At 46.0% G+C, this 25,390-nt stretch overlaps 1 protein-coding gene across 3 annotated transcripts in view; it reads left to right on the top strand.

Moving 5' to 3' along the window:
• Positions 1 to 25,390, top strand: part of VPS16 (VPS16 core subunit of CORVET and HOPS complexes) — a 135,599-nt gene that overhangs the window by 5,104 nt on the left and 105,105 nt on the right. For all 3 annotated transcript variants that reach the window (XM_069985340.1, XM_069985341.1, XM_069985339.1), the window contains 4 exons: positions 13,836 to 13,924; positions 15,717 to 15,808; positions 16,808 to 16,936; positions 19,979 to 20,123. In XM_069985340.1, coding sequence (XP_069841441.1) covers positions 13,836 to 13,924; positions 15,717 to 15,808; positions 16,808 to 16,936; positions 19,979 to 20,123 — 455 coding nt within the window. The remainder of the gene's footprint in view (positions 1 to 13,835; positions 13,925 to 15,716; positions 15,809 to 16,807; positions 16,937 to 19,978; positions 20,124 to 25,390) is intronic.

Genomic DNA, 25,390 nt, shown 5'->3' with positions numbered 1-25,390 from the left:
TGTAGCCAGGAAAGTTAGAGTCACTGATATAGATATAGATATATATATATATATATATATATATATATATATATATATATATATATATATATAATTTCTTTTTTTTTTTTTGCAGAAATCAATAGTCCAGGCGATTTTAAGAAACTTTGTAATTGGGTTCATTAGCCAAATATGCCATTATCTGCATTTAAAAAGCCTTTTCCCAGGTCCCCCCCCCCCTCCATCCTCTTTTCCATTCACTGCGAAAAATTAGGAAATTGTGACTTGTTGCATCAGAGGTACCCAGTCTGTTCTAGGGAGAGGGGAGGGGGAGGAGAAAGGAGGGAGTTAGCCGACAGCAGAAAGCAGATAACAGAGCATTACAGGCACGGAGCTGGGTGACAGCTGTAATCAGAGCTCAGAGAGGTCAGTGGTGACTGTCAAAGGAGATAAGGGGTGAGATATTTGTAGATTAACTCTTTGTTGTCCTGTTTTGGTCTTTTATTTAGCTCTCTCCATAGGAGAATAATGAAGACAAGTGGGAGAGCTTCAAACAGCTTTTTCATGATAAAAATGCATTTTTCGGCTAATAAACCTAATTACAAAGTTTCTTAAAATCCTGGACTATTGATTTCTGCAAAAAAAAAAATTCACGGCATTGACACTTTAACCCTTTAACCTCTGTGGATCCCTGTCACTTAAGGACCCATGACGTACGCGGGTCCTTTAAACGATCGCTGCGTGACATCCCGCGGCGATCGCGGAAGGATGGCCGCTGTTTTCTACAGCAGGCCATCTTCCCTTCACACGGAGGGGGAAGTTTGACCCCCCTCGTGACGCCGATCGCCGTGATTGGCTGACTAGTTCTGGCCAGCCAATCACGGCTATGCATGTGAATTCCGGGTCATGTGATGCTTGTGACCCGGAATTCAGCGGTGATTGGCGGTGTCCGTGACACTGCCAATCACCATCATGCCTTTGGGGGTGAGTGTCCCTGCTGCGGGGTGCCCGATCGCCCGAATTGGCCGGTTGCCGCCGGCCAGCCAATCGCGGGTGAACCGGGCTATGTAATTCATTGATCTCTCCCTGCTCGCCGATCCTGAGGCAAGCAGGGAGGAATCCATGAATTACATTGCCCGGTTCAGGGTCCCCGCGCCGCCCCCATGCCGTTCTGTGCCGCCCCTATGCTGCTCTGTGCCGCCCCCCTGCCGCTCCGCTCCGTGCCTCTGAATGCAGGGAGATCCTGCTAGCTTGCTGCTGGCAGCCTCCCTGCATTTCTTCTGCCTCCCCCCCCCCCCCATCTCCAGCACCCTTTCATCCCCAGCACCCCCTCCCAGCACCCTTCCATCCCCAGCACCCCCTCCAGCACCCTTCCATCTCCAGCACCCCCTACAGCACCCTTCCATCCCCAGCACCCTTTCATCTCTAGCACCCCCTCCAGCACCCTTCCATCCCCAGCACCCTTTCATCTCCAGCACCCCCTCCAGCACCCTTTCATCTCCAGCACCCTTCCATCCCCAGCACCCCCTACAGCACCCTTCTATCCCCAGCACCCTTTCATCTCTAGCACCCCCTCCAGCACCCTTTCATCTCCAGCACCCTTCCATCCCCAGCACCCCCTCCAGCACCCTTTCATCCCCAGCACCCCCTCCAGCACCCTTCCATCCCCAGCACCCCTCCAGCACCCTTTCCATTCCCAGCACCCTTCCTTCTCCAGCACCCCCTCCAGCACCCTTCCATCCTCAGCACCCCCTCCAGCACCCTTCCATCCTCAACGCACCCTTCCATCCTCAGCACCCCCTCCAGCACCCTTCCATCCTCAGCACCCTCTCCAGCACCCTTTCATCTCCAGCACCCTCCTGCCACCCTGCTCCCCTCCACCGTTTAGTCCTGCCACCCTGCTCCCCTCCACCCCTCAGTCCTGCCACCCGGCTCGCCTCTACCCCTCTGTCGTGACACCCTGCTCCCCTCTGTCGTGACACCCTCTCCTCTCGCCACCCTCTCCCCTCTGTCCTGCCACACTCTTCCCTCCATCCTGCCGCCCCTCTCCTCTCTCTTGCCACCCTCTCCTCTTACTCTATTTCCTGCCACCCTCTCCCCTCTCCTCTTACCCTCTCCCCTCCATCCTGTCACCCCTCTCTTGCCACCCTCTTCCCTCTCCGCTGCCACACTCTCCTCTTACCCGCTCTCCTCTCCTGCCACCTTTTCCTCTTTCCTGCCACCCTCTCCTCTTACCCACTCCCCTCTCCTCTTACCCTCTCCCCTCCGTCATGCCACCCTTCTCCTGCCACCCTCTCCCCTCTGTCCTGCCGCCCCTCTCCTGGATCAGTGGTGATTTAGTGGCCCCCACCTCTGCCCCCCCTTTTTTTTTTTTCTTTTTTTTTTACCAGAATTTGGATGTGTGCCTCCCAAGTATGTGTATGTATATATGTGTAATATATATATATATATATATATATATATGGTCAAAAACGCACACAAATAAAATGTAAAAACGGTACATAAAACACACACACTAACACTTACACGTGTAAAAGCATAACACACTTACACACCCCCTCTAAGGATGCCTTCACACACACCGGATCCGCAGCGGATTTCATGCTGTGCATTTGGTGCGAAATCCGCTGTGGATCCAGTGTCAGTGCATCCCTATGAGAATACATACACGCAGCAGGAATGACATCCCACTGCGTGTATGTAAGTTAACCCCCTGCCGGCCGGAGCATACATCACCTCCTCCCCGCTCTGGTTTGCTTCGGGGGTTCTCAGCAGGACGTCCCGCTCAACCAATCAGTAGCTGCGGTGGGGCAGCTCACTAATTGGCTGTGCGGGATGAGCAGACGCCGGGAGCCCCGAAGCAAGCCGGAGCGGGGAGGAGGCAAAGTATGCTCCGGCCAGCGGGCGTTAACTTACATATAGGCAGAGGGATGTCAATCATAGGGATGCACTGACGCTGGATCCGCAGTGTGCGGATCTGGTGTGTGTGAAGGCATCCTAAAGGAAAAAAAAAAAAATGGCCCACAGGTTGTTCTTGGCTGAGGAGGCATTCGCCTGGATTGCCTCCGATACTGAGACAACCAGTGAGGGAGAAGAGGAAGATCCCTCGTTCCCTCTTCCGTCCTCTTCTTCCTCATCGTCATCACCATTTAGTGATGACAAGCCCCCAAGGCGCTGCCCCAGGACTAGGCCCCAGGAAGCCCCACAAGCCCCCTCAAGTGACCCCACCCCGTACGAACCACAGATTCCTGAGTTCGTTGGGGTCACTTGTGGGGGGTTTCCTCTGTTTTGGCAGCACGGGGGCTCTGAGAGCCCTTCGTCCTCCATTCTGGCCAAATCCAGCTTCCAAAATCCAAATTGGGCTCCTTCCCTTTGGAGGTTTTCCGTGCGGTTACTTTGCACTTTGTGTCCCCATGTGGGGTACTCTTGTAATCGGGGGAAATTGCGCTACATAATTAGGCGTTAATTTTTTCTTTTAACCCCTCGTGAACATGAAAAATTCAAAGTTACACCAACGTTTTAGTGTAAAAAATTTAATTTTTCATTTTCACAGCACATTGTTCCACATTTGTGCCTGTCACCAGTGGGGTCCATATGCTCACTATACCCCTTGTTACATTCCTTGAGGGGTGTAGTTTCCATAATGGGGTCACTTGTGGGGGGTTTCCACTGTTTTGGCAGCACGGGCACTCTGCGAACCTGACATGGCCTTCGTCCTCCATTCCAGCCTCTAAATGGCGCTCTGTCCCTTTGGTGGCTTTCCCTGTGCCCACATGGCACATTATGTCCACATGTGGGGTATTTTTGTACTCAAGGGAAATTACCCTACACGTTTGGGGTTTATTTTCTCTTTTAACCCCTTATGGAATTGAAAAAAAATCAAGGCTAGACCAACATTTAGTGTAAATTTTTTTTACATTTTTACACTAAATCATTGATTGAGTCTTTATTTTTTCATTTTAACATGGGGTTAAAAGATAAAAAAACACCAAATGTGTAGAACAATTTCCCCTAAGTACAGAATTACCCCTAATGTTGACATAAAGCACCATGCGGGTGCAGGGTAAGCCTCCGAAGGGAAGGAGCGCCATTTGGCTAGAATGGATGGTGAATGCCATGTTGCATTTACAAAGGCCCTGTGTTGCCAAGACATTAAAAAAACCCCAGAAGTGACCCCATTCTGCAAACTGCACCCCTCATGGTATCTAACAAGGGGTGCAGTGAGGATATGGACCCCTTGATGATGGGCACATTTGTGCTGTTAAAATGAAAAAATGAAATTTTTACACTTTAACGTCACATTGTTCCACATTTGTGCCTGTCACCAGTGGGGTCCATATGCTCACTGCACCCCTTGTTAGATTCCATGAGGGGTGTAGTTTCCAGAATGGGGTCACTTGTGGGGGGTTTCCAGTGTTTTGGCAACACGAGGGCTCTGTAAATGCGACATGGCCCTTGAAATCCATTCCAGTGAAATTCAGCTTCCAAAGGCCAATTGGCGCTCCTTCCCTTTGGAGGCTCGTCCTGCGCCCGCTTCGCACTTTATGTCCACATGTGGGGTATTTCCATACTCGGGAGAAACTGCGCTACATGTTTTGTGTTTTTATTCCCTTTTATCCCTTTGTGGAAATAAAAAAATTGAAGGCTAGAACAACATTTCAGAGTAAAAAAATAATTTTTATTTTTTCACGCCACACTGTTCTGAAAATCTGTGAAGCACCTGTGGAGTCTAAATGCTCACCGCACCCCTTGTTACATTCCTCGAGGGGTGTAGTTTTCTAAATGGTGTCCCTTTAGGGGTGTTTTTTAGGTTTTGGCACCCCAGAGCCTCTGCCAACCTGAAGTGGTACAGTCAAAAATGACCAAATATAACGAAGGCGTTGAAATTCACTAGGCGCTCCTTTATATCTGATGCTTGTGGTTGTGTCAAATAGCGCAATAGGGCCACATATGGGGTATTTATATAAACTGCAGAAACGGGGCAATAAATATTGGGGTGCATTTCTCTGGTAACAGGTTTACAATTATGAAAGATATTGGATTACAAGAATATCTCTGCACAGAAAATTTAAATTTTAAAATTTCTTACACACTTAGCTTCTATTTCTGTGACTCCCCTAAAGGGTTAAAAACACTTTCTGGATATGCTTTTGCAGAGTTTGGGGGGTGCAGTTTCTGAAATGGGGTGCTTTGTGGGGTTTTCTAACATACAGTCCCCTCAAATACACTTTAAACCTGAACAGGTCCCTAAAAATATCTGATTTTGAAATTTTACTGAAAATTTGGAAATTTGCTGCTAATGTTTTAAGCTTTCTTTTGTCTAAAAAAAAATGAAAGAAAGTTTAATAAATGCCGCCAACATAAAGTAGACATGTTGCTAATGCTATTTAATATATAATTTATGTGGTATAACCATTTTCTGTATAAGCAGAAAAGTTTCAAAGTTGGAAAAATGCATTTTTTCAGTTTTTCACGTTATTTTGGATTTTTTCATAAAGATTTGTTATAAGTATCGACTCCAATTTACCAGAAATGTAAAGTACCATATGTCACGAGAAAACAATCTCAGAACCAGCCGGATAGGTAAAAGCATCCCAAGTTATTAATGAATAAAGTGACACAGGTCATATTCATAAAATTTGCCTTGGTCCTTAAGGCCATTTCAGGCCCGGTCCTTAAGGGGTTAAGGACTGGGCCAATTTTCGTTTTTGCGTGTTCGTTTTTTCCTCCTTGTGTTTAAAAGGTCATAGCACTTGCATTTTTCCATCTAGAGACCCCCATGAGCCCTTATTTTTTGCTTCACTAATTGTACTTTGCAATGACAGGCTGAAAGTACACTGCAAAACCAGAAAAAAATTCAAAGTGTGGTGAAATTGAAAAAAACAAAACAAAAAGCATTTCTTTTATTTGGGGGGTATTTGTTTGTACGCCATTCGTCCTGGGGTAAAACTGACTTGTTGTGCATGTTTCTTAAGTCGATATGATTAAAACGATATGTAACATGTATAACTTTTTCTTTTATCTGATGGCCTGTAAAAAATTGAAACCATTGTTAACAAATATACGTTCCTTAAAATCGCTCCATTCCCAGGCTTATAACTCTTTTATCCTTTGGTCTATGGGGCTGTGGGAGGTGTCATTTTTTGCGTCATGATGTTTACTTTCTATCGGTACCTTGATTGCGCATATACGACTTTTTGATCGCTTTTTATGAAATTTTTTCTGGATTTGGTGCGACCAAAAATGTGCAATTTTGCACTTAGGGATTTTTTTGCGCTGACGCCGTTTGCCGTGCGAGATCAGGAATGTGATTAATAGTTCGGTCGATTACGCACGCGACGATAGCAAACATGTTTATTTACTTTTATTTAACCCCTTAGTGACCGCCGATACGGCTTTCTACGGCGGTCACTAATGGGCCTTATTCTGCTGCCATCAGCTTTTTACGGCGATGGCAGAGAATAAGGCTGCGGGGCCGGGACGGCCCCCACCCCATCCCCCCGGCTACCGGAGGTAGCTGAGGGGTTGGGGCAGTGTGTGGGGTCCGTCCCGGCCCCCCCCCTTATCGACGATCGCCGCTATTAACGTTATAGCGGCGACCGTCGGTAAAGAAGATTACCGGTGCTGCCGCCGCCTTTCATCTCCCCCCGCTGTGAATCTACGGCGGGGGGAGATGAAATAAGTGTCCCCCAGACCTCAGATCAGACCCCCCTAGTGCCCCGATAACTAACCCCCCTCCCCCGGCGGCCATCATTTCCAAGATGGCCGCCGCCATCGCTGTGAACCGATGCGATGAAAGAGTTAAAATGAATGAAAGTCCCATGCTCTCCGCCACCGGAGGTAGCGGAGAGCATGGGGCAGTCATCGGGGAACCCCCCTGTGGGGTCCCGGTACAAGCGATCAGCGGTATATACTATATACCGCTGATCGCTTGTGCCATGTGCTCCCGGCACTTTTTATCCCCTGTCACCATAAATGATTGGTGACAGGGGATAAAAAGTGATGGCCCCCCACCCCCCAAGTCGCCCCCCACCCCCCCTGTCACCCCCGTCCCCCAGTCACTTCCCCATTTACTCACCGGATCCACGGAGCTCCTTCCTCCTCGACGTCCTGGCTGGTTATGAAGTGCGCATGCGCTTCACAACCAGCCAACTCTGAAAATTTAAAGTGACAGAGACCAATTTGGTCTCTGTCACTGAACTATGATTACTGTGATAGAAAATATCACAGTAATCATAGTAATACAGTGAAAATGAATATGTAAAGTACAAAAAGTGACAAACATACAAAAAAATAAAACACACACTTTTTATTATAGTAATAATTGCAGTTTACTCCCAAATTACCCCTTACCCCTCCCCAGATTACCCGTAACCACCGCACGTTGCCCGTAACCACCGCACGTTGCCCGTAACCACCGCACGTTGCCCGTAACCACCGCACGTTGCCCGTAACCACCGCACGTTGCCCGTAACCACCGCACGTTGCCCGTAACCACCGCACGTTGCCCGTAACCACCGCACGTTGCCCGTAACCACCGCACGTTGCCCGTAACCACCGCACGTTGCCCGTAACCACCGCACGTTGCCAGTAACCACCGCACGTTGCCCGTGACCCCCTCCAGATTGCCCGTGACCCCCTCCAGATTGCCCGTAACCACCCCAAATTACATATACCCACCCCAGATTACCTATAAGCACTTCAGTTTATCAGTAACAATCCCAGATTGTCTGTAACCCTTCCAGGTTGCACGTAACCACCGCGCGTTGCCTCTGACCACGCCACGATGCCTCTGACCACGCCACGATGCCTCTGACCACGCCACGATGCCTCTGACCACGCCACGATGCCTCTGACCACGCCACGATGCCTCTGACCACCGCACGTCGCCTCTGACCACCGCACGTCGCCTCTGACCACCGCACGTCGCCTCTGACCACCGCACGTCGCCTCTGACCACCGCACGTCGCCTCTGACCACCGCACGTCGCCTCTGACCACCGCACGTCGCCTCTGACCACCGCACGTCGCCTCTGACCACCGCACGTCGCCTCTGACCACCGCACGTCGCCTCTGACCACCGCACGTCGCCTCTGACCACCGCACGTCGCCTCTGACCACCGCACGTCGCCTCTGACCACCCCAAATTGCCAATGACCCCCTCCAGATTGCGGTGCCAATGTCAGATTACAGGTACCCACCCCAGATTGCCTATAAGAACTTCAGTTTATCCGTAACCACCCCACATTGCCCGTAACCACCCCACGTTGCCCGTATCCACCCCAGATTGTCTGTAAGCACTGCAGGTTGCCCGTAACCAGCCCACGTTGCCTGTAACCACCCCAGATTGTCTGTAAGCATTGCAGGTTGCCCGTAACCACCCCACGTTGCCCGTATCCACCCCAGATTGTCTGTAAGCACTGCAGGTTGCCCGTAACCACCCCACGTTTCCCGTAACCATCCCAGATTGTCTGTAAGCACAGCAGGTTGCCCGTTACCAGCCCACGTTGCCTGTAACCAGCCCACGTTGCCTGTAACCAGCCCATGTTGCCTGTAACCAGCCCATGTTGCCTGTAACCACCCCAGGTTGCCTGTAACCACCCCAGGTTGCCGTAACCACAGCAGGTTGCCCGTGACCACCCCATGTTGTCCGTAACCACCCCAGATTACCTGTAACCACCTCAGGTTGCCCATAACCACCCCTGGTTGCCCGTAACCACCCCACATTACCTGTAATCTCATTTTTTTAATTTTATTTTAGTAACTGCGCTATTCTAATAACCATTACTAGCTGCAATTTTGCTCCTGTAAATTGGCGCTCCTTCCCTTCTGAGCCCTGCTGTGTGCCCATACAGTGGTTTATACCCACATATGATGTACCGTTTTACTCAGGAGAACCTGCGTTACAGATTTTGGGGTACATTTTCTCTCCTGTTCCTCGTCAAATTGAGAAATTTCAAACTAAACCAACATATTATTGGAAAAATTCGAGTTTTTCATTTTTACTGGCCAATTTTGAATACTTTCCTCTAATACCTGTGGGGTAAAAATGGTCACCACACCCCAAGATGAATTCTTTGAGGGGTGCTCTTTCCAAAATGTGGTGACTTTTGGGGGGAATCTATTCTGCTGACACTACAGGGGCTCAGCAAACGCACCTGGCGCTCAGAAACTTCTTCAGAAAAATCTGCACTGAAAATGCTAATTGGCGCTCCTTCCCTTCTGAGCCCTCCTGTGTGCCCATGCAGTGGTTTATGCCCACATATGGGGTACCGTTCTACTCAGGAGAACCTGCTTTACATATGTTGGGGTGACATTTCTCTCCTGTTCCTCGTGAAATTGAGAAATTTCAAACTAAAGGAACATATTATTGGAAAAATTCGAGTTTTTCATTTTTACTGTCTACTTTTGAATACTTTCCTCAAATACCTGTGGGGTCAAAATGCTCACCACACCCCAAAATAAATTCTATGAGGGGTGCACTTTCCAAAATGGAGTGACTTATTGGGAGATTTTACTCTGCGGACACTACAGGGGCTCTGCAAACGCACCTGGCACTCGGAAACTTCTTCAGCAAAATCTGCATTGAAAAAGGTAATTGGCGCTCCTTCCCTTCTGAGCCCTCCTGTGTGCCCATGCAGTGGTTTATGCCCACATATGGGGTACCATTGTACTCAGGAGAACCTGCGTTAGAAATTTTGGGGTACTTTTTTCCTCTTGTTCCTCGTGAAATTGAGAAATTTCAAACTAAACGAACATATTATTGGAAGAATTCGAGTTTTTCATTTTTACTGTCTTCTTTTGAATAATTTCCTGTAATACCTGTGGGGTCAAAATGGTCACCACACACCAAGATGAATTCTTTGAGGGGTGCACTTTCCAAAATGGGGTGACTTATGGGGGGTTTTCTCTCTGCTGACACTACAGGGGCTCTGCAAACGCACCTGGCGCTCAGAAACTTCTTCAGCAAAATTTGCATTGGAAAAGCGAATTGGCGCTCCCTTCCTTCTGAGCCCTGCTGTGTGCCCATACAGTGGTTTACGCCCACATATGGGGTACCGTTGTACTCAAGAGAACCTGCATTACAAATTTTGGGGTGCTTTTTGTCTCATATTCCTTTTGAAAATGAGAAACTTTAATCTAAACGTATATATTATTGGAAAATTTAAATTTTCAATTTTTTTACTGCCTAATTGTGAATACTTTCCTCCAGCCCCTGTAGGGTTAAAATGCTCATTATACCCCAAGATGAATTCTTTAAGGTGTGTAGTTTCCAAAATGGGGTCACTTATGGGGGTTTTCAGGATACCAGACTTCTAAATCCATTTAAAAAAAGAACTGGTCCCTAAAAAAATCAGTTTCACGAAAATGTGATAATTTGCTGATAAATTTCTAAGCCCCATAACACCTTAAAAAAGTAAAATATGTTTACCAAATTATGCCAGAATAAAGAAGACATATTGGTAATGTGACTTAGTAACTAATTTATGTGCTACGACTTTCTTTTTTTAGAAGCAGAGAATTTCAAAGTTCATAAAATGCAAATTTTTTTAATTTTTCATGATATTTTGATGTTTTTCACAAAAAACACACAAAGTAGTGACCAAATTTTGCCACTAACATAAAGTGCCATATGTCACGAAAAAACAATCTCAGAATCGCTAGCATACGTTAAAGCATCACTGAGCTATAAGAGCATAAAGTGAGACAGGTCAGATTTTGAAAAATTAGCCTGGTCATTAAGGCCAAAACTAGCTGCAGCACAAAGGGGTTAAAACATGGGAAAAGGGGGGTGATTCAAACTTTTATTAGGGGAGGTGGCTTTTTACTAATAACAATACTTACTTTTTTTTTTTTTTTTTTTTTTTTTTTTTTTTTACACATATACTAGAAGCCCCCCTGGGGGACTTCAAGTATATCCACTTTGATCTCTCATTGAGATCTTTGCTGTATAGTAATACAGCAAAGATCAATAAGATCGGCACTCGTTTGCTTTCGGCTGCCGCAGCCGAAAATCAAACTAGTGCCGATCCGGGGTCAGCGCCATCTTGGAGCGGACCCCGGCCGGCTTCAGTCACGAAGATCGCGAGCGATCTCCCCCACTAGACACCAGGGAACGGCTGCATCCGGTAATCGGAGGCAGCTGTCAACTTTGACAGCTGCCTCCGATTACCTTTTATTAGCGGGCACGGCGATCAGACCGTGCCTGCTAATAGCCGCGGTCCCGGGCTACACGCGGCACCCGGGATCGCGGCGGTTCAGAGTGGGGTCGCCGCACGGCCCCACTCTGAACACCCCCTAGGCTTATATCTCATATGTCCCTAAGAGGTTAAAGCGACTCTGTACCCACATTCTGACACCATCCCCCCCCCCCCCAAAACCACTTGTACCTTCGGATAGATGCTTTTAATTCAAGATCTCTCCTGAGGTCCGTTCGGCAGGTGATGCAGTTATTGTCCTAAGAAAATACTTTTAAACTTGAAGCCCGTGCCAAACGGGAGTATCTGTGCCCTAACTTTGCACCACCCCTCCGTCCCTCCTCCCCACCCTCTTCATCATTAGGAATGCCACTGAAACATTTTCTCCATGCTGAACATTGCACAGGTCCTTAATGATCCAGCCCATGTACCGGGCTGCCACACGTGGGGAATAGGAACCAATCTGCCTGGAGCATTCCTAAAGATGAAGAGTGTGGGGAGGAGGGACAGAGAGGTTGTGCAAAGTTTGGGCACAGGTACTCCCGTTTAGCACTGGCTTCAAGTTTAAAAGTATTTTTTTAGGACAATAACTGCATCACCTGCCGAACGGACCCCAGGACAGATCTTGAGCGCAGCTATCTGAAGGTACAAGTGGTTTTGGGGGGCTCAGATTGTAGGTGCAGAGTCGCTTTAACTCCAGTCCATTGACCTACGTAGGAGAAGCAAAAAGTGGGGCACCAATTGGGAAGTTGTTACTGTGTAGGGAACTAATTGGAGGAGTATTACTATGTGGGCCACTATTGGAGTAATAAAAACTGTATATGGCACTATTGGGGCAACTATCGGGGATGTTAAGCCGTTGCTAGTTTTTATATTTTTTTTTATTTATGTTTCTCATTAACGGCGGGCGCATCGGAATAAATTACCGCCCGGCGGCGGCTGCAGGACGGGTGATCAGCGGTCAGTGTGACCGCTGACACCCTCCTGTAACTGCCCGGAGTGGAGAATTCTCCGCTCTGGGCAGTTTAACTCGTTAAATGGCGCTGTCAAACCATGACAGCGGCATCTAACGGGTCCCGGTGGATCCCGGACGGCGCCGTGGGTCACTTACGTGATCGCGATGTCCCGCGGCGCCGTCCGGTCCTCCGATTTTTCCATGGTGATCCCAGGGTCCTAATGAAGGTCCCCGGGGTCACCATGGAGATGCCTCATGCTGACAGGGGTGGCCGTGGCTATTACATGGCGGCGATGTTGAGACCGGTTCACAGCTGTACACCATCCTGCTTGGTATTCAGGTAATTTAACACATATTTTGTCTTTGTATATTTTCCGATATAAATACCTGGTCCCCCCCATACTTACATTACCCCTGAGGAAGTCCGAGGGTACGGACGGAACGAGTGGGGCTCTGTGGTCGGCACCCCAGCTTATCCCTGTCTCCTTAACATGGTGATATACAGCCTTGGTCATTTTCTTTTATAGCCATCATTATTTAAACTCTTTAGCATCTCTCATTTCTACCATACTTTTGTTGTATATCTTATATGTATTGTTGTGCTATGGTGGTTTTTCTTACACTTTATATATACCTACGTCTTTTTGCTGTATCTCTACTGTACGCATTGTTGTATCTTTGAATTAGACAGGGATACTGTATGTATTGTATATGGGGTTGCCACCTTGGATAGCAGTGGATCTTATGCTCTCCCTGGAGTTTTTTTTGGGGGGATTTTAAATGGTTTTAATGGGGATTTTTCATTTGTATCTTTGTTCCTGATTTTATAAAGTACTTTTATATATTCTACATTGTGGTGTGCCGATGTTACCATTATAGTACACGTCTTTTGTTTTTTCTTCTAATTAAAAAACGTGACAATAAAAATGAGTTATTTACAAATGTCAATAAAATTACGGTTTACATCTAATTAGGGAATACATTTTTTTTAACTTTCTTCCATGATTGGTTCTCTTTAAAAAAAGAACTGGTCCCTAAAAAAATCAGTTTTGGAAATTTCATGAAAATTTGATAATTTGCTAATCCATTTCTAAGCCCCGTAACACCCTAAAAAAGTGAAATATGTTTACAAAATGAAGCCAGAATAAAGAGGACATATTGATAATGTGACTTACTACTTACTTTTCTCTACTCTACCCAACTCGCTGATTAGGCCACTGTCTGTTTGATTTTTAACACCCCTGGCTTAGACCCTCAGCAATCAGGAGATACAACCGGGGAGAGAGAGTGCAACAGTAGCATGATCCAGATTTAGTTGCAGGTTTTTATGTTAGGAATGAGTTGTGTAGGCTATACCCTCCCATTGGACAATATGTGTGAAGAATAAATGAATAAATAACACTACGAATGCACTACTTGTCTTGAAGCACCCTAAAAACTGTTGCGAATGTAGATTAATAGTAGGCTCTCAAGAGATGGGACCAGAGTAGTTGATGATGTAATGCACCATGTAACTTAGTTTATTCAGAAGACTGTATAGCGACTTTTCCAGCTTGTTCTCCCATTTGGATGCAATCTGTACACTCAGACCCTGACCGATCAAAACTTTTGACATATCTCTCTAACATGTCAAAAGTGCCCCTTTAATACAATAAAGCATCTCTGTAATATGTTTCTAATTTTCCTTTTTTTATTTTCCTTTAGAAAATTTGACCTGTACCAAATGGAATGGAACATCAAAGAAGAGTTTAAAGATTGCCTTATAGCTGTAGGCCCATATGGAGGACCTATAGGTATGGTTTATATATTTACAGTGTCCCAACTTGAATTATTCACAGCTGATTGTTGTAAGTAGAGATGATCAACCCCCCCCCCCCCCCCATTGGTTCCTGCACTAATTGGGAAAGGTAATTGTCTTTTACTAGTTCCAAAAACCCACTTCCTTTGCTGTAGCTGCAGGTTTCTGCTTTCCAGTTTATATTTTGGGTAGTTAAAGTCCCCAATAATAATGACCTCACTCTGCTTCGCTGCCTCAGCTATTGGTCTTTATTGGATTTTCTATTATTTTTATTATTCCTCCTCCCTCCCCTTCTATTATGCAGCTGAACAGATCCCCTCCCAATTTTTCTTAGCCATTGCTATGCTAAATTTGTATACCTTAGTTTATGGGTGCGGCATAACTCCACACTCCCTCCCTGCTCTTGGTGCTGTACGTCTCTAAGGGCCCTATTCCACAGTAACGATATTCGGCCGGATCGGCCCCATTTGGCCTGATTCGGCCAATTATCGTTCAGTGAAATAGAGAGAATGATCAGCCGATGATCGTGTCATCGGCTGATCGTTCATTTAGGGCCAGACCTAAAATCATCGGTCCCCCACCGCGCATCGCTGCGGTTGAATAGCGGTGCGGGACGGGAGACCGACTATTTAAGAAGCGCAGCATCATACTTTACCTGTCAGGTCTTCTTCTCTGCACTGTCTTAATCCCCGAGTCCCACGCGCTCTATCTTCCGAATGGCCGGTTAGCTGACGGAGCTCTCAGCCAATCACAGGCCGGAACCGCCGCGGCCTGTGATTGGCTGAGTGTGGCCTGTCAGCTGACCGGGGCCCGGGGATGAAGACAGCGCAGAGAAGAAGACCTGACAGGTAATGTATGATGCTGCAAGGACATCGGTAACTATGTCCTTGCAGCCCTCGCTCAACGATCATCGGGCCGTGGTATAGGCCCAGTAAATGAGCGGCGATGTAGCAGATCGCCGCTCGTTTACATCGTTGATCGGGCCCTCCTCGGCCCGTGGAATAGGACCCTAAATAGCTTTGCTAGATGCCTTCCCTGATGGTAAAGATATAGAGTATTGGGTATGGCATTCGGGTGCTTTACGCAAAAATCTGCAATTATTTTCCTAGGGAAAGGATCACGCTGCATAAATGTTTTTATGATGGCAGGTGCACTTTTAAGTTCCAAAGGATAAACGTATTTTTTTAAAAGCAGATATACTTTTGAGAGAGGGACTGTTCAGGACATCTCTTAGCCATGATAGTGAAATCCCAAGATGGCCCAGCTCATATTGCAGAACTATTAATTGCAGAGGGTAATTTGGGCTACCTTGGATAAAGATATATTACAGACAATACATTCATACGTCTCCAATATTTATAGCTCTTAATTAACATGGTCATAGGATGATATTGAGAGATATCTAGATACAATGTTCCTGCAAAAATTAACTATTTCACAACGGAAAACTTTAGACAGGCATCTGACTATATAAAGATTTGGAATTGGCACTCCAGTCTTTCTCTAATGGGAAGGTATCGGGGAAGACAGGCTGTGACTTTGCTGCCCAACCTTCTTTAAATGTATGAAGATGCCTTGCAGAATGATATTTTACCACCAGGCTATAGTAGTGGTGCTGCCAAAACCTGATAAGGACCCGACATTACCTGATCCATACTGGCCCATATCGCTTCTGACAAATGATGTGAAGTTCATTGGCGCTAAAATACACAATTGGTCCCCAATTTCTGTAAAAATTGTGACAGTAAAAATTATACTGTACTTTTTTTTTTTTTTTTTTCCCCCAGCCTTGATGAAAAATTATGTGTCCAGAGCCAGTGGTTCAAGACCTGTTTTGGAGATTTATTCAGCATCTGGTGTCCTTTTATCCAGTATACCTGTAAGTTTGTTTAAGGCAGAAGTAACACAACATTTAGCAAGTTAGCCTATTGATATATAATTAAAGGGGTTGTCCACTTTATAGTAAAATAGTTCAGTGTACAGTATATAAAGTCTTTATATACTGACAGCAGCTCCCTGTGTATCTCATAGATCTAAAACTAGACTTCTCCTTCTCCAGGCTGGGCTGCCCTGCTCTGTGATGTTTCTGTCCATAAGATGGCTGACCTGGAGGAGCCTGTCACCATGCCCCACCCCCAGTGTTCAACACTAAGCCTTTATGGGGACACACAGGGGCAGGGCATGGTCACATACTCCTCCATGTCGGCCATCTTATGGACAGCCTCACTACAGAGCAGGGCAGCCCTCTCTGGAGGAGGGGGCTCTGATTTTAGCTCCATGAGGTACACTGGGAGCTGCTGTCAGTTTATACAGTGAGTAAAGTTACTAATACTGTATACTTAACAATTTTACTATAAAGTGGTCAACCCCTTTAATTATATTATTGGGGTCTTAGCAGAATTCTAAAGAGAACTGTAGCAGCTTAACATTATGCTTTTCTAGCAAGCTTGCTTTATATCTGAGCAAAGATTACGGATTCATAAACTTATTGTAAATCTGTATACTATTCGTGCCACTCTCCGAGTAGAAATGAATGGGTTTAGCAGTTGTTCTATTAATGATCTGTTGAACTCTTGCAATGACATTTTAGAAACGGACACCTAGAAGAATTTTGGTAAAAAGGGACCACCTATCTATTGTCCACCTAGTCTTCCCTTATATTACTCCATTTTTTTTTTTTTTTTTTTAATTCCACCCCTGCAGTAAATAATACACATGCTCACTAGTGCTGAGCACGTTTGCACGGTGTGGAACTATTTCCATTTTCCAATGTCATTCAGGCAGCATTGGCGCCCACATAACCTTTCAAATGAGTGTGTTGAATACATACATCCTGTGACCCTACTAAAACATGTATTTTTGTTGTTTTGGTTTGTAGTGGAAAAGTGGACAAGTTGTACACCTGGGATGGTCTGTGTCTGAAGACCTAATCTGCATTCAGGAAGATGGAACCGTGTTGGTTTACGATATATTTTGTGTATTCAAGCGTACCTTCAGCATGGGAAATGTAAGTAAGAATGTGCTAATATATATTTTTTAATTTGAGGCACTTATATTGTACTTAAAGAAGAAGTCCGGGGAAAATGAACATTTTACAGAAGGCAGGTGTAGGGGGGAACATAATAACCAAGCGCTACTTACCTTTCCCTGTGCCCCAAAGCGCTGTGTTAAAGGCCCCCAGGCCCCCACTGTAACTTTATTACCCCCTGTGTTCTGATGTTGTCACGAGTCAGGGGGGCAGCTGAGCTAGGAGTAGAAAGAGGCCTTATGGTGCTGTGTGGAGAGCAGTTCCAGCAGCCACCAGGACCCCCCCAGAGTGACCCTCCGCCTTGCCTAGTATTTAGCATACTCTGGAGAAGCTGTGCCTGTATCATCCCGGGGGCGGGGGGAAGGGGGGATCAAGACCACAGCATCTATAGGGCTGCAGAGAGAGAGAGAGAAAACTCTCCCTCTGTTCACCAATGGGGCACTATAATGTGATCTCAGAATCCCGATGGTAGCCATGGACACCAGGGGCTTTAGACCTGCTGTCCTGGCTGTCTGGGAGAGAGGGGAGGAGTATCCTGTATAGAGCTGATACAGTACTTTTTTTTTTTTTTTTTTTTTTTTTTTATACTGTATTTAGTTCCAAGAATAGTTTTAGAGCTAGGCAGTATTTCCCATATGTAGGGTATGAAAAAAAAGTTCATAATACAGTAGTGTTTGCTGTATAAATGTCTCATTAAACATGATAAAAGACAGGACTGCACTCTTTCATCATTATGCTTGTATAAATGTATGCTTTGCAGTGCCGGACTGGGACTAAAAATCAGCCCTGGCATTTCAGAGCACACAGGCCCACTCATCGTGCGATGATACATTATGGAACGATGTTGTGAGTGTAGCATGGCTACATGTTGTATCATCAAAGCCATGACTGGAATTAGAGATAATAACACAGTAAATGGGGTCAAAAGCTTCTGTCTTTGTACTGTGTAGCGGTGCTGCAGTTACAGGTCCTCACCACTACACAATGTACAGAGACAGACTGCTTCCGGCCCTGGTCACCATGCTGAGTTTAACAATACCACCGCACACTGACTAATGTCACCGCTGCTACTAAATAACATCCACTGTACTCAGATCACTATCACCTCATACAGTCATATAGAGGTGGTTGCAGCTCCACACAGGTTCTGTACAGCATATACATTACAGTGCAGTTACATCAGGTGACTCACAGGGGACGTCTTATCTGATCAGAGTTCTTCCCTTTTCATTTTCTTCTCCATCTGCCCTGGGCCATTAGAACTTCTCCGAGCCACGAATCCACAGAATCTGCCAGACAGACATATTAGGCTCCTCACTCTGGCACCATCCTCATCTCTATACTAACTGCACATCTGTATCAACCCCTTTACACCCTTGTTTAGTAGGTAGACTGACTATGTGATCCTCTATAGTATATGCATCCCTCTATGTAGCTCCCTTTATAGATGGCCCCTTCTCCTCTCCACTCCCTTATAGATGGCCCCCTTCTCTCTCCCCCCTCCCTTATAGATGGCCTCCGGTCACCGCAGCCCGCCCCTGCCTGCTCCTGTAACCTCCAGTCACCACAGCCCGCTCCGGTCACCATAGCCTGCTCTGCCCGCTCCGGTCACCGCAGCCCGCTCCTGCCCGCTCCTGATGTGCTCCTCTAATCCAATCAATGTGGAGCAGCATGGGGCCGCTGCGGCTAGCTGTGGTGCACATACAACGCGCGCTCCATGGCCCCAGCGTAGCGGCCCCACACTCCTGCTCCGAGTTGATTGGATTGGAGGAGCACATCAAGAGCGGGCCGTGCGAGCTGCGGTGACAGGAGCGGGATGCGGTGACCAGAGCAGGAAGGGACGCCGGCGGGCCGGGAAGAGAGAAACGGGCCGCGGTGGTGATTTTTTTTTTTTTTTTTTTTTTTTTTTTTTTATATTATTTAGCCCGGGAGGCCCACAGACTAGTAATCTGGCCAGCCCAGCTGGCATTTGCCCGGCTTGCTAGATTACCAGTCCCGGCCTGATGCTGTGCATGTTCCTGCATTAATTAGAATCTTAATTCTGCATTTTCTATACTTTGTTCCCTGCCCAAACCACCCCCATAAAACGATTTTTTTTTTTTTTTTTGTGCAAAATTGGGTGGTCAGCTCATTGAGGTTTCACTGTATAATACTTTACTTGCAGGCAAACATGTGACTATAAAGTGCCTATGTGAGGACGTTCCTGAATGTCCATACTGAATGCATCTACACAGAAATTGTGTGGCTGCAAGAAAGGGAGGTGTCTGAGAAAGGTGTCTTTTCGATCAGTGCATACGCAGCGTTAAATCAGTGCTGTGGACCTATTATGGCAGACAGCCATAATGCTTTTTGCTTCTGATCCATTCCAGGTACTTGATTAGCAGCCTGAGTGCTGGGATCTTAAAGTGGCACTATCACAGCAGGTTCTGCCTAGAGAACCTGCTGATATGCCGCAGAAGCCCTTTACCTTAGGAGTTAATCGCTGTTATGAACGCTCTTCTGCTCATCTGCATTTTCTTTATCGCTAATTGCCCCTATGCAAATTTGGGGCTTAAGAGCAGTCCTGCCCGTTCCGCCGACTATGCATGTTAATATATGCATAGTGGCCTCTTCACTGCGCTTGTGCCAGGAAGCTGATCCGTCGGAGATGGGCTGCTCCCCTGCGCATTCGCAATTCGGCCGGCCATCCTGACATAGTGAGAAAAATCCTGCTGCAGCCAAGTTGTCATCATCCCCGAGGTCACTGACAAAAGTAAGTATAATGACAACTTGGCTGCAGCAGTATTCTTCTCACTTTGTCAGGACGGCCGGCCGAATCGTGCATGCATGTATCTCATCATCCATTCCTCATATTGCTCTGGTAAAATAAAAGCTGAGCTCTGATTGCTATGGGCACTGAATAGAATCTTGCTATAAGAGGGCAAACCCCTGTTTTACACCTGTTGCATGCTAGAATTCTGCACATTTTATTTAAATATTTGCAGTATGTTGTTTTGCATTGTATGTCTTTCTTCATTTTAGGAAGTTAAGCAGAATCAGGTTCTAGAAGCTAAGGTATTCCATTCTGAATACAGAACTGGCATTGCAATTCTAACTGGAGCTTTGAAGTTCACCATTGCTTCCAATATTGAAGAACTAAAATTACGCAGGATGCCAGATGTTCCAGGTAACATGCATAATCAGATTTTTTAACAGTGATTTTATTTTATTACTTTTAAAATATGGTTAGCATTGCTGTTTTGATGCACTGGGGACCAAAGGCAACATCTGCAGGAAATTTGTATGTTCCTTACAGACAATTACCTGGGCAAGTTTTTTTTTTTTTAATTGGCACTGTAATTACTGTGGCTGTGGAGTCGGCAATCCGCAGCTCCAACTCCTGAATTTTATCAGGACCCACTTGGACTCCAGCTCCGCCATTAATAGTCATATACCAGTGGAGTTATTTATCACACAGGTGTAGAGTAGAACTGGCTCAGCAGCTTTTTCCTAATGTCCTACATAATCTTGGGGCGAATAAGGAATAAGATATATATAAAGCAGATTCTCCTCTGTGTGTGCAGTGGATGCAGCCAGTGTCCAGCTACCATGTCGGGAATAACTCAGAAATGGACTAGATGGAGCAGGTGGTCTATTTCTTCTGACAATCTTAAATGTTTCTAACTAATATTCACCATACACAAAGAAATGCTGATCACAATGCCAGATACCTGTTGTCAGGGATCCGCTGGCCAATCTGCGCCTACGCCTGACAAGGGGAGGAGAATCCTAACCAAAACAGGGGGAAAGACCTAAAACAAGGCTCAAAGGGGGGAGAGGCACAAGACAAGGGGATGAGAGGAATTTGAGAGCTCTGGGTTCCCCTGGGTTGCACTAGCCCTTCAGGTCAATTCACCTCATGCACTCATGCTTTTACGCCCTGCTCCCGGGCCGTAACTTGAGCGTAAATCGCCGCCTTCCGCACACCCAGACACCAGACACCCACTTGGCCACGAACACTACCTGCTTGCTGGCCAACACAAAACTTCGCTGTATCTGGACCCACCAGCCCCTGCCAGACACCCAAACACAACATACATACACAACTTTGCTGCCCACCACCCTATCTATTACGTTACTGGGGAGACAGGGAACCCCAAGAGTGTTCCACTCACAAGCAGACACACCCACACGGTAGAGTAAGCCACCCGGTCATAAAATATACGGTCACACACCGCACATGCACTCTTCCTGGAGCTAACTAGGTTTGTTTAGTCGAGACAAACCATCAAACTTTTAGGTTTAATGCATTAAAATGGACAGTACTGAGTTACAAAAAAATGGTTAACAAAAAAAATACAGACACTGCAAACAATGAAAACAAAAGGGATAAAATAAGAAAGTTCTAATACTTAGCATAGGGATGCATCATATAGGTTCTTCCTTCCCAGGGTTAATGGGCTTAGAAAACGGTGCACAAACCAATTTGATTGGATCCCCAACTTTGTGACCATTACTTGTTCCCTAGGTCTCACTTTTATGTAAGACCTGAAAGGGTTAGCCTGAGGGACGTCACCTGACATCTCTAACTCAGCCCTTCAGGGCAGAGCTTCAGCTTTAGCTAATCAATAAATCCATATGATTAACTTGCATCAGCTATGGGCCTGCACTAAATGCTAAAACACTAAATTTATAAAATATCAATTACTATCTATAAATTATCCAATGCACAAATACATATATAAACACCACACAAAAAAACACTTAACATATTCATGAATAGGGACAGGGCTGTCCATATTCCTCACACCTGTGATGTTTAGGTCAGACATAGTGATATAGAGGCTAGACACAGGCCGGGGCCCCACAAGAACTACCTGCTCAGCAAGTCAGTGACTGCGGCTGTGCCCCGCCTCACTTTCTGATTGGGGCCATGACATCACAGGATTGGGAGTGTGTTGCATTGTAGGGAGACTGGTAAATAGGAATTATTTTTTATGATCCCCCTGCCCCCCCTAGATTTTTCACTGTTGCCCAGAATACTTCTTTAATTTCTGCATATCTCTCTAACAAACAGCCTGCTGCAGCTATAGCGCGCGCGTGCACACACACACACACACACACACACACACACACACACACACACACACACACACACACACGCACACAACAATCACACAGCTCGCTGCAGCCATAGCACACACAACACACAGCAGCCTGCTGCAGCCATAGTGTGTATATATACACACACACACACAGCCTGCTGCAGTCATGGCACACTGAAGAAAAGCACACATTGAGGAGACTGGAGACAACACCACATTAAGGACAGAGGTAACTGCTACACTACTTATGGCTTTTTCTCCTCCTCCTCTATCAGGGCCAGCGTCAGCACAGGGCTTATCCGGGCAATTGCCGGGGCCCGAGTGCCTCCAGGGGCCCAGAGAGGGAGAGGGGTCTGGTGTTCTGCTGCATGTTCTGATGTTCAGCCCCCTCACTGTAGTGCAGGGTCAGCAGGCTGAACATCAGAAGGCTTGCCAGCGTTATGCAGAGAGAGGGGGGTGATGTACCTGATCACATGATCGGAAGGTCCTCAACCTAAATACAGTGTTAAGATTGACTGGGCAGAGAGAAAGAGGGAGAAAACTGAGCTGTAAGTTCTGTGTGTTTGTGCGCACCACTCGGTAATGTGTGTGTCAGTCAGTAATGTGTGTTAGTGGTGTCTCAAGTGATTGTGCATCGTGTGTGGATTATAGTTGTATAGTGGATGGATGAGAGGCCCGCTGAGACTTTGTCGTCCAAGGGTATACAAAAACCTGGAGCCGGCCCTGTCCTCTATATTACACAGGATATCTTCATATTACACTGCTGCTCATATACCATATACCAGCATCCAGGAAGAGAACAGCACAGATCTCCCCCCCCCCCCCCCCCCCCATACAATGGACTCTTCTAGCTCAGAGACAAACTGCCAAATAGTGACCGACAATTTCTCCCTGACCACCCTCATCTAAGGGTACTATTACACGGAATGATAATCGGCCAAATCGGTCCTATCCGACCAATTATCGTTCCGTGTAATAGAGACAATGATCAGCCGATGATCGTTGTCATCAGCTGATGGTTGATATAGGTTCTGACCTATAATTGTCGGGTGCTGACCCCGCTTCTCTACTTGTAATATCCGTGCGCAGCTGTCGCTGACGATTAGAAAAGAACAATACATTACCTATCCAGGCTGCAGGGCTCCTCTTGCTCTGTGCTTCTCCCTGGGTCCGCGCACTCCTGCTTCAGAGCGGCCTGTCTCAGCTGACAGGCTGCTCAGCCAATCACTGTCCGCGGCGGTCCTGGCCTGTGATTGGCTGAGCGGCCTGTCAGCTGAGACAGGCCGCTCTGAATCTAGCGCGCAGACCCGGGAGAAGCACAGAACAAGAGGAGCCCAGCAGCTTGGACAGGTAATGTATGAAGTTTAAACAAGGGCTGCAAGGACATCGGTAACAATGTCCCTGCAGCCCTTGTTAAATGATTATCGGGCTATGTAATAGGACCAGTAAACGAGCGCCGATCTAGCAGATCGGCGCTCGTTTACACTTATTATCTGGTCTTCATTGTCCCGTGTAATAGTACCCTAATAGGGCCAGTGCTTTATTACTGATACATGGAGGAAACTAAATGTATGGGAGAATGGTAGTTTTTTTTTTTTTTATATAAATAAGCTCCTTTGATTTGAAAAAAAAACCCATAAAATATATTAATGAGGAAAATTTATAAAATTCATATCAAAACTCAATTTTATAAAATTTTAAAAGATATATTTTTTTTAAAGCTGGAGTCAGTAAATATTTTCTGACTCCAACTCCAGCCAAAGCTAGCTCGACTCCGACTTCACAGCCCTGCGTCCTACTCAAATCTGCCATTTGTCTATGCTGACCAAGTTAGAGTAAAGGACTTAGTGGTACCCCTGCCATATGAAATATATTTTTCCATAAGATACATGTTAACCAGGAGAAAGCAGGAGGCTCCGATTGTTTTCTTTGTTTTGCAATAAACAACGTAGCAACCGTAATAACCTGACAGAATACTGGCTGAAATTGAGCTGATAGAGATTCCAAATCAAGATGTAAGAGGGCCATAGCAGGGGAAAGAGAGATCTTAATATTTAGAAATTCTTCTTTAAGGGTACAAACCCACACACTGTATACGCAGCTTATCTACTGCTGCAAATATACGCAGCAGATTAGATCTAAATAACTGAACACAGCATCAAATCTGCACCATCAAATCTGCTGCGTATCTGCTGTGTATACGGTGTGTGGGTTTGTACCCTTAGGATACGTTCACACCTACCGGATCCGCAGCGGATTTGATGCTGCGAATTAGCAGCGAAATCTGCTGCGACTCCAGTACTGTGAATTTGAATGATCCGCTGCGTCTATGGGACCCATTCAAATTCACAGTACTCGATCCGCAGCTAACTCGCAGTGTCAAATCCGCTGTGCATCCGGTAGGTGTGAACGTACCCTTAACTTCTTCATTTGGGACCAGTGATCTGTGGGCATTCACAGAGAATGTGAAGCAATGAACCAGTGCCTCCACAATTTAACCAGCATAGAGGGCTTTAAGAGGGGTATATTCTACAAAGTCTCTGCAGTGAATAGTACCTGAATAATCTCATGTTTAAAAGCATCCTCTTGTTGAGAGGTGCTCATAAGCGATTTCGTTGACCGTTTGTATGCCAACAGCCAGTTGGGGTGAGAAGGTGAAGGTCTTAGTTGTTTGAGTCCCTTTTGTGCTACTTTTAAATATATGTTAATTATGTCTTTTTACCCAGACGCCCTATGACAGCACCCCTGGAGGGGACCCTCCCACTGCAGGACAGGAAACTTGAGAAGATAAAAGTCTGACACACCTCTCCACACCTCAGTTTAGGTTTCCTTTTCTAGTCTGACAGGACAGATCCCTCATAAACTCATGCTGGTGCTGTGTTTATATGATTATTTTCATTAAGATACTCCAGTGTAGCATTTCTTACAAAACACTCAAATATTTTATGTTTACTCTTATTTTTATTAAGAATTTTTCAGAAATATACAGGAGAACATAAAGCCTTCACAATCTGAGGCTACTGGCATTTCACTAGAAAGAATAGAACATGTAAATGACAAAGCAACATAGTCATTATATTAGGTAGGGATACATAAATGTTATATGATAAGGGATACATGTTGTCCTATCTCTAACATCGCTACCAGAGAATTCTTGCTACTCCTCTTCTGGACCAAAACCCTCAAATATTTTACCCATTATAGATGTTACAGGTCTATAATTTCCAGGATCACTTTTTGACTCCTCCTCGAATATTGTTATTACAGTACCTATGCGCCAATCTTGTGGAACAATCCCTGTTATTATAGAATATATAAATATTAGGAATAAGTGTCTGTCTAACCCAGT

Source organism: Dendropsophus ebraccatus, chromosome 9 (genome assembly GCF_027789765.1).
Source record: "Dendropsophus ebraccatus isolate aDenEbr1 chromosome 9, aDenEbr1.pat, whole genome shotgun sequence".
Lineage (NCBI taxonomy): Eukaryota > Metazoa > Chordata > Amphibia > Anura > Hylidae > Dendropsophus > Dendropsophus ebraccatus.
The sequence above is the reverse complement of the archived record's forward strand: the minus strand, read 5'-3'. Positions and strand labels throughout refer to the sequence as shown.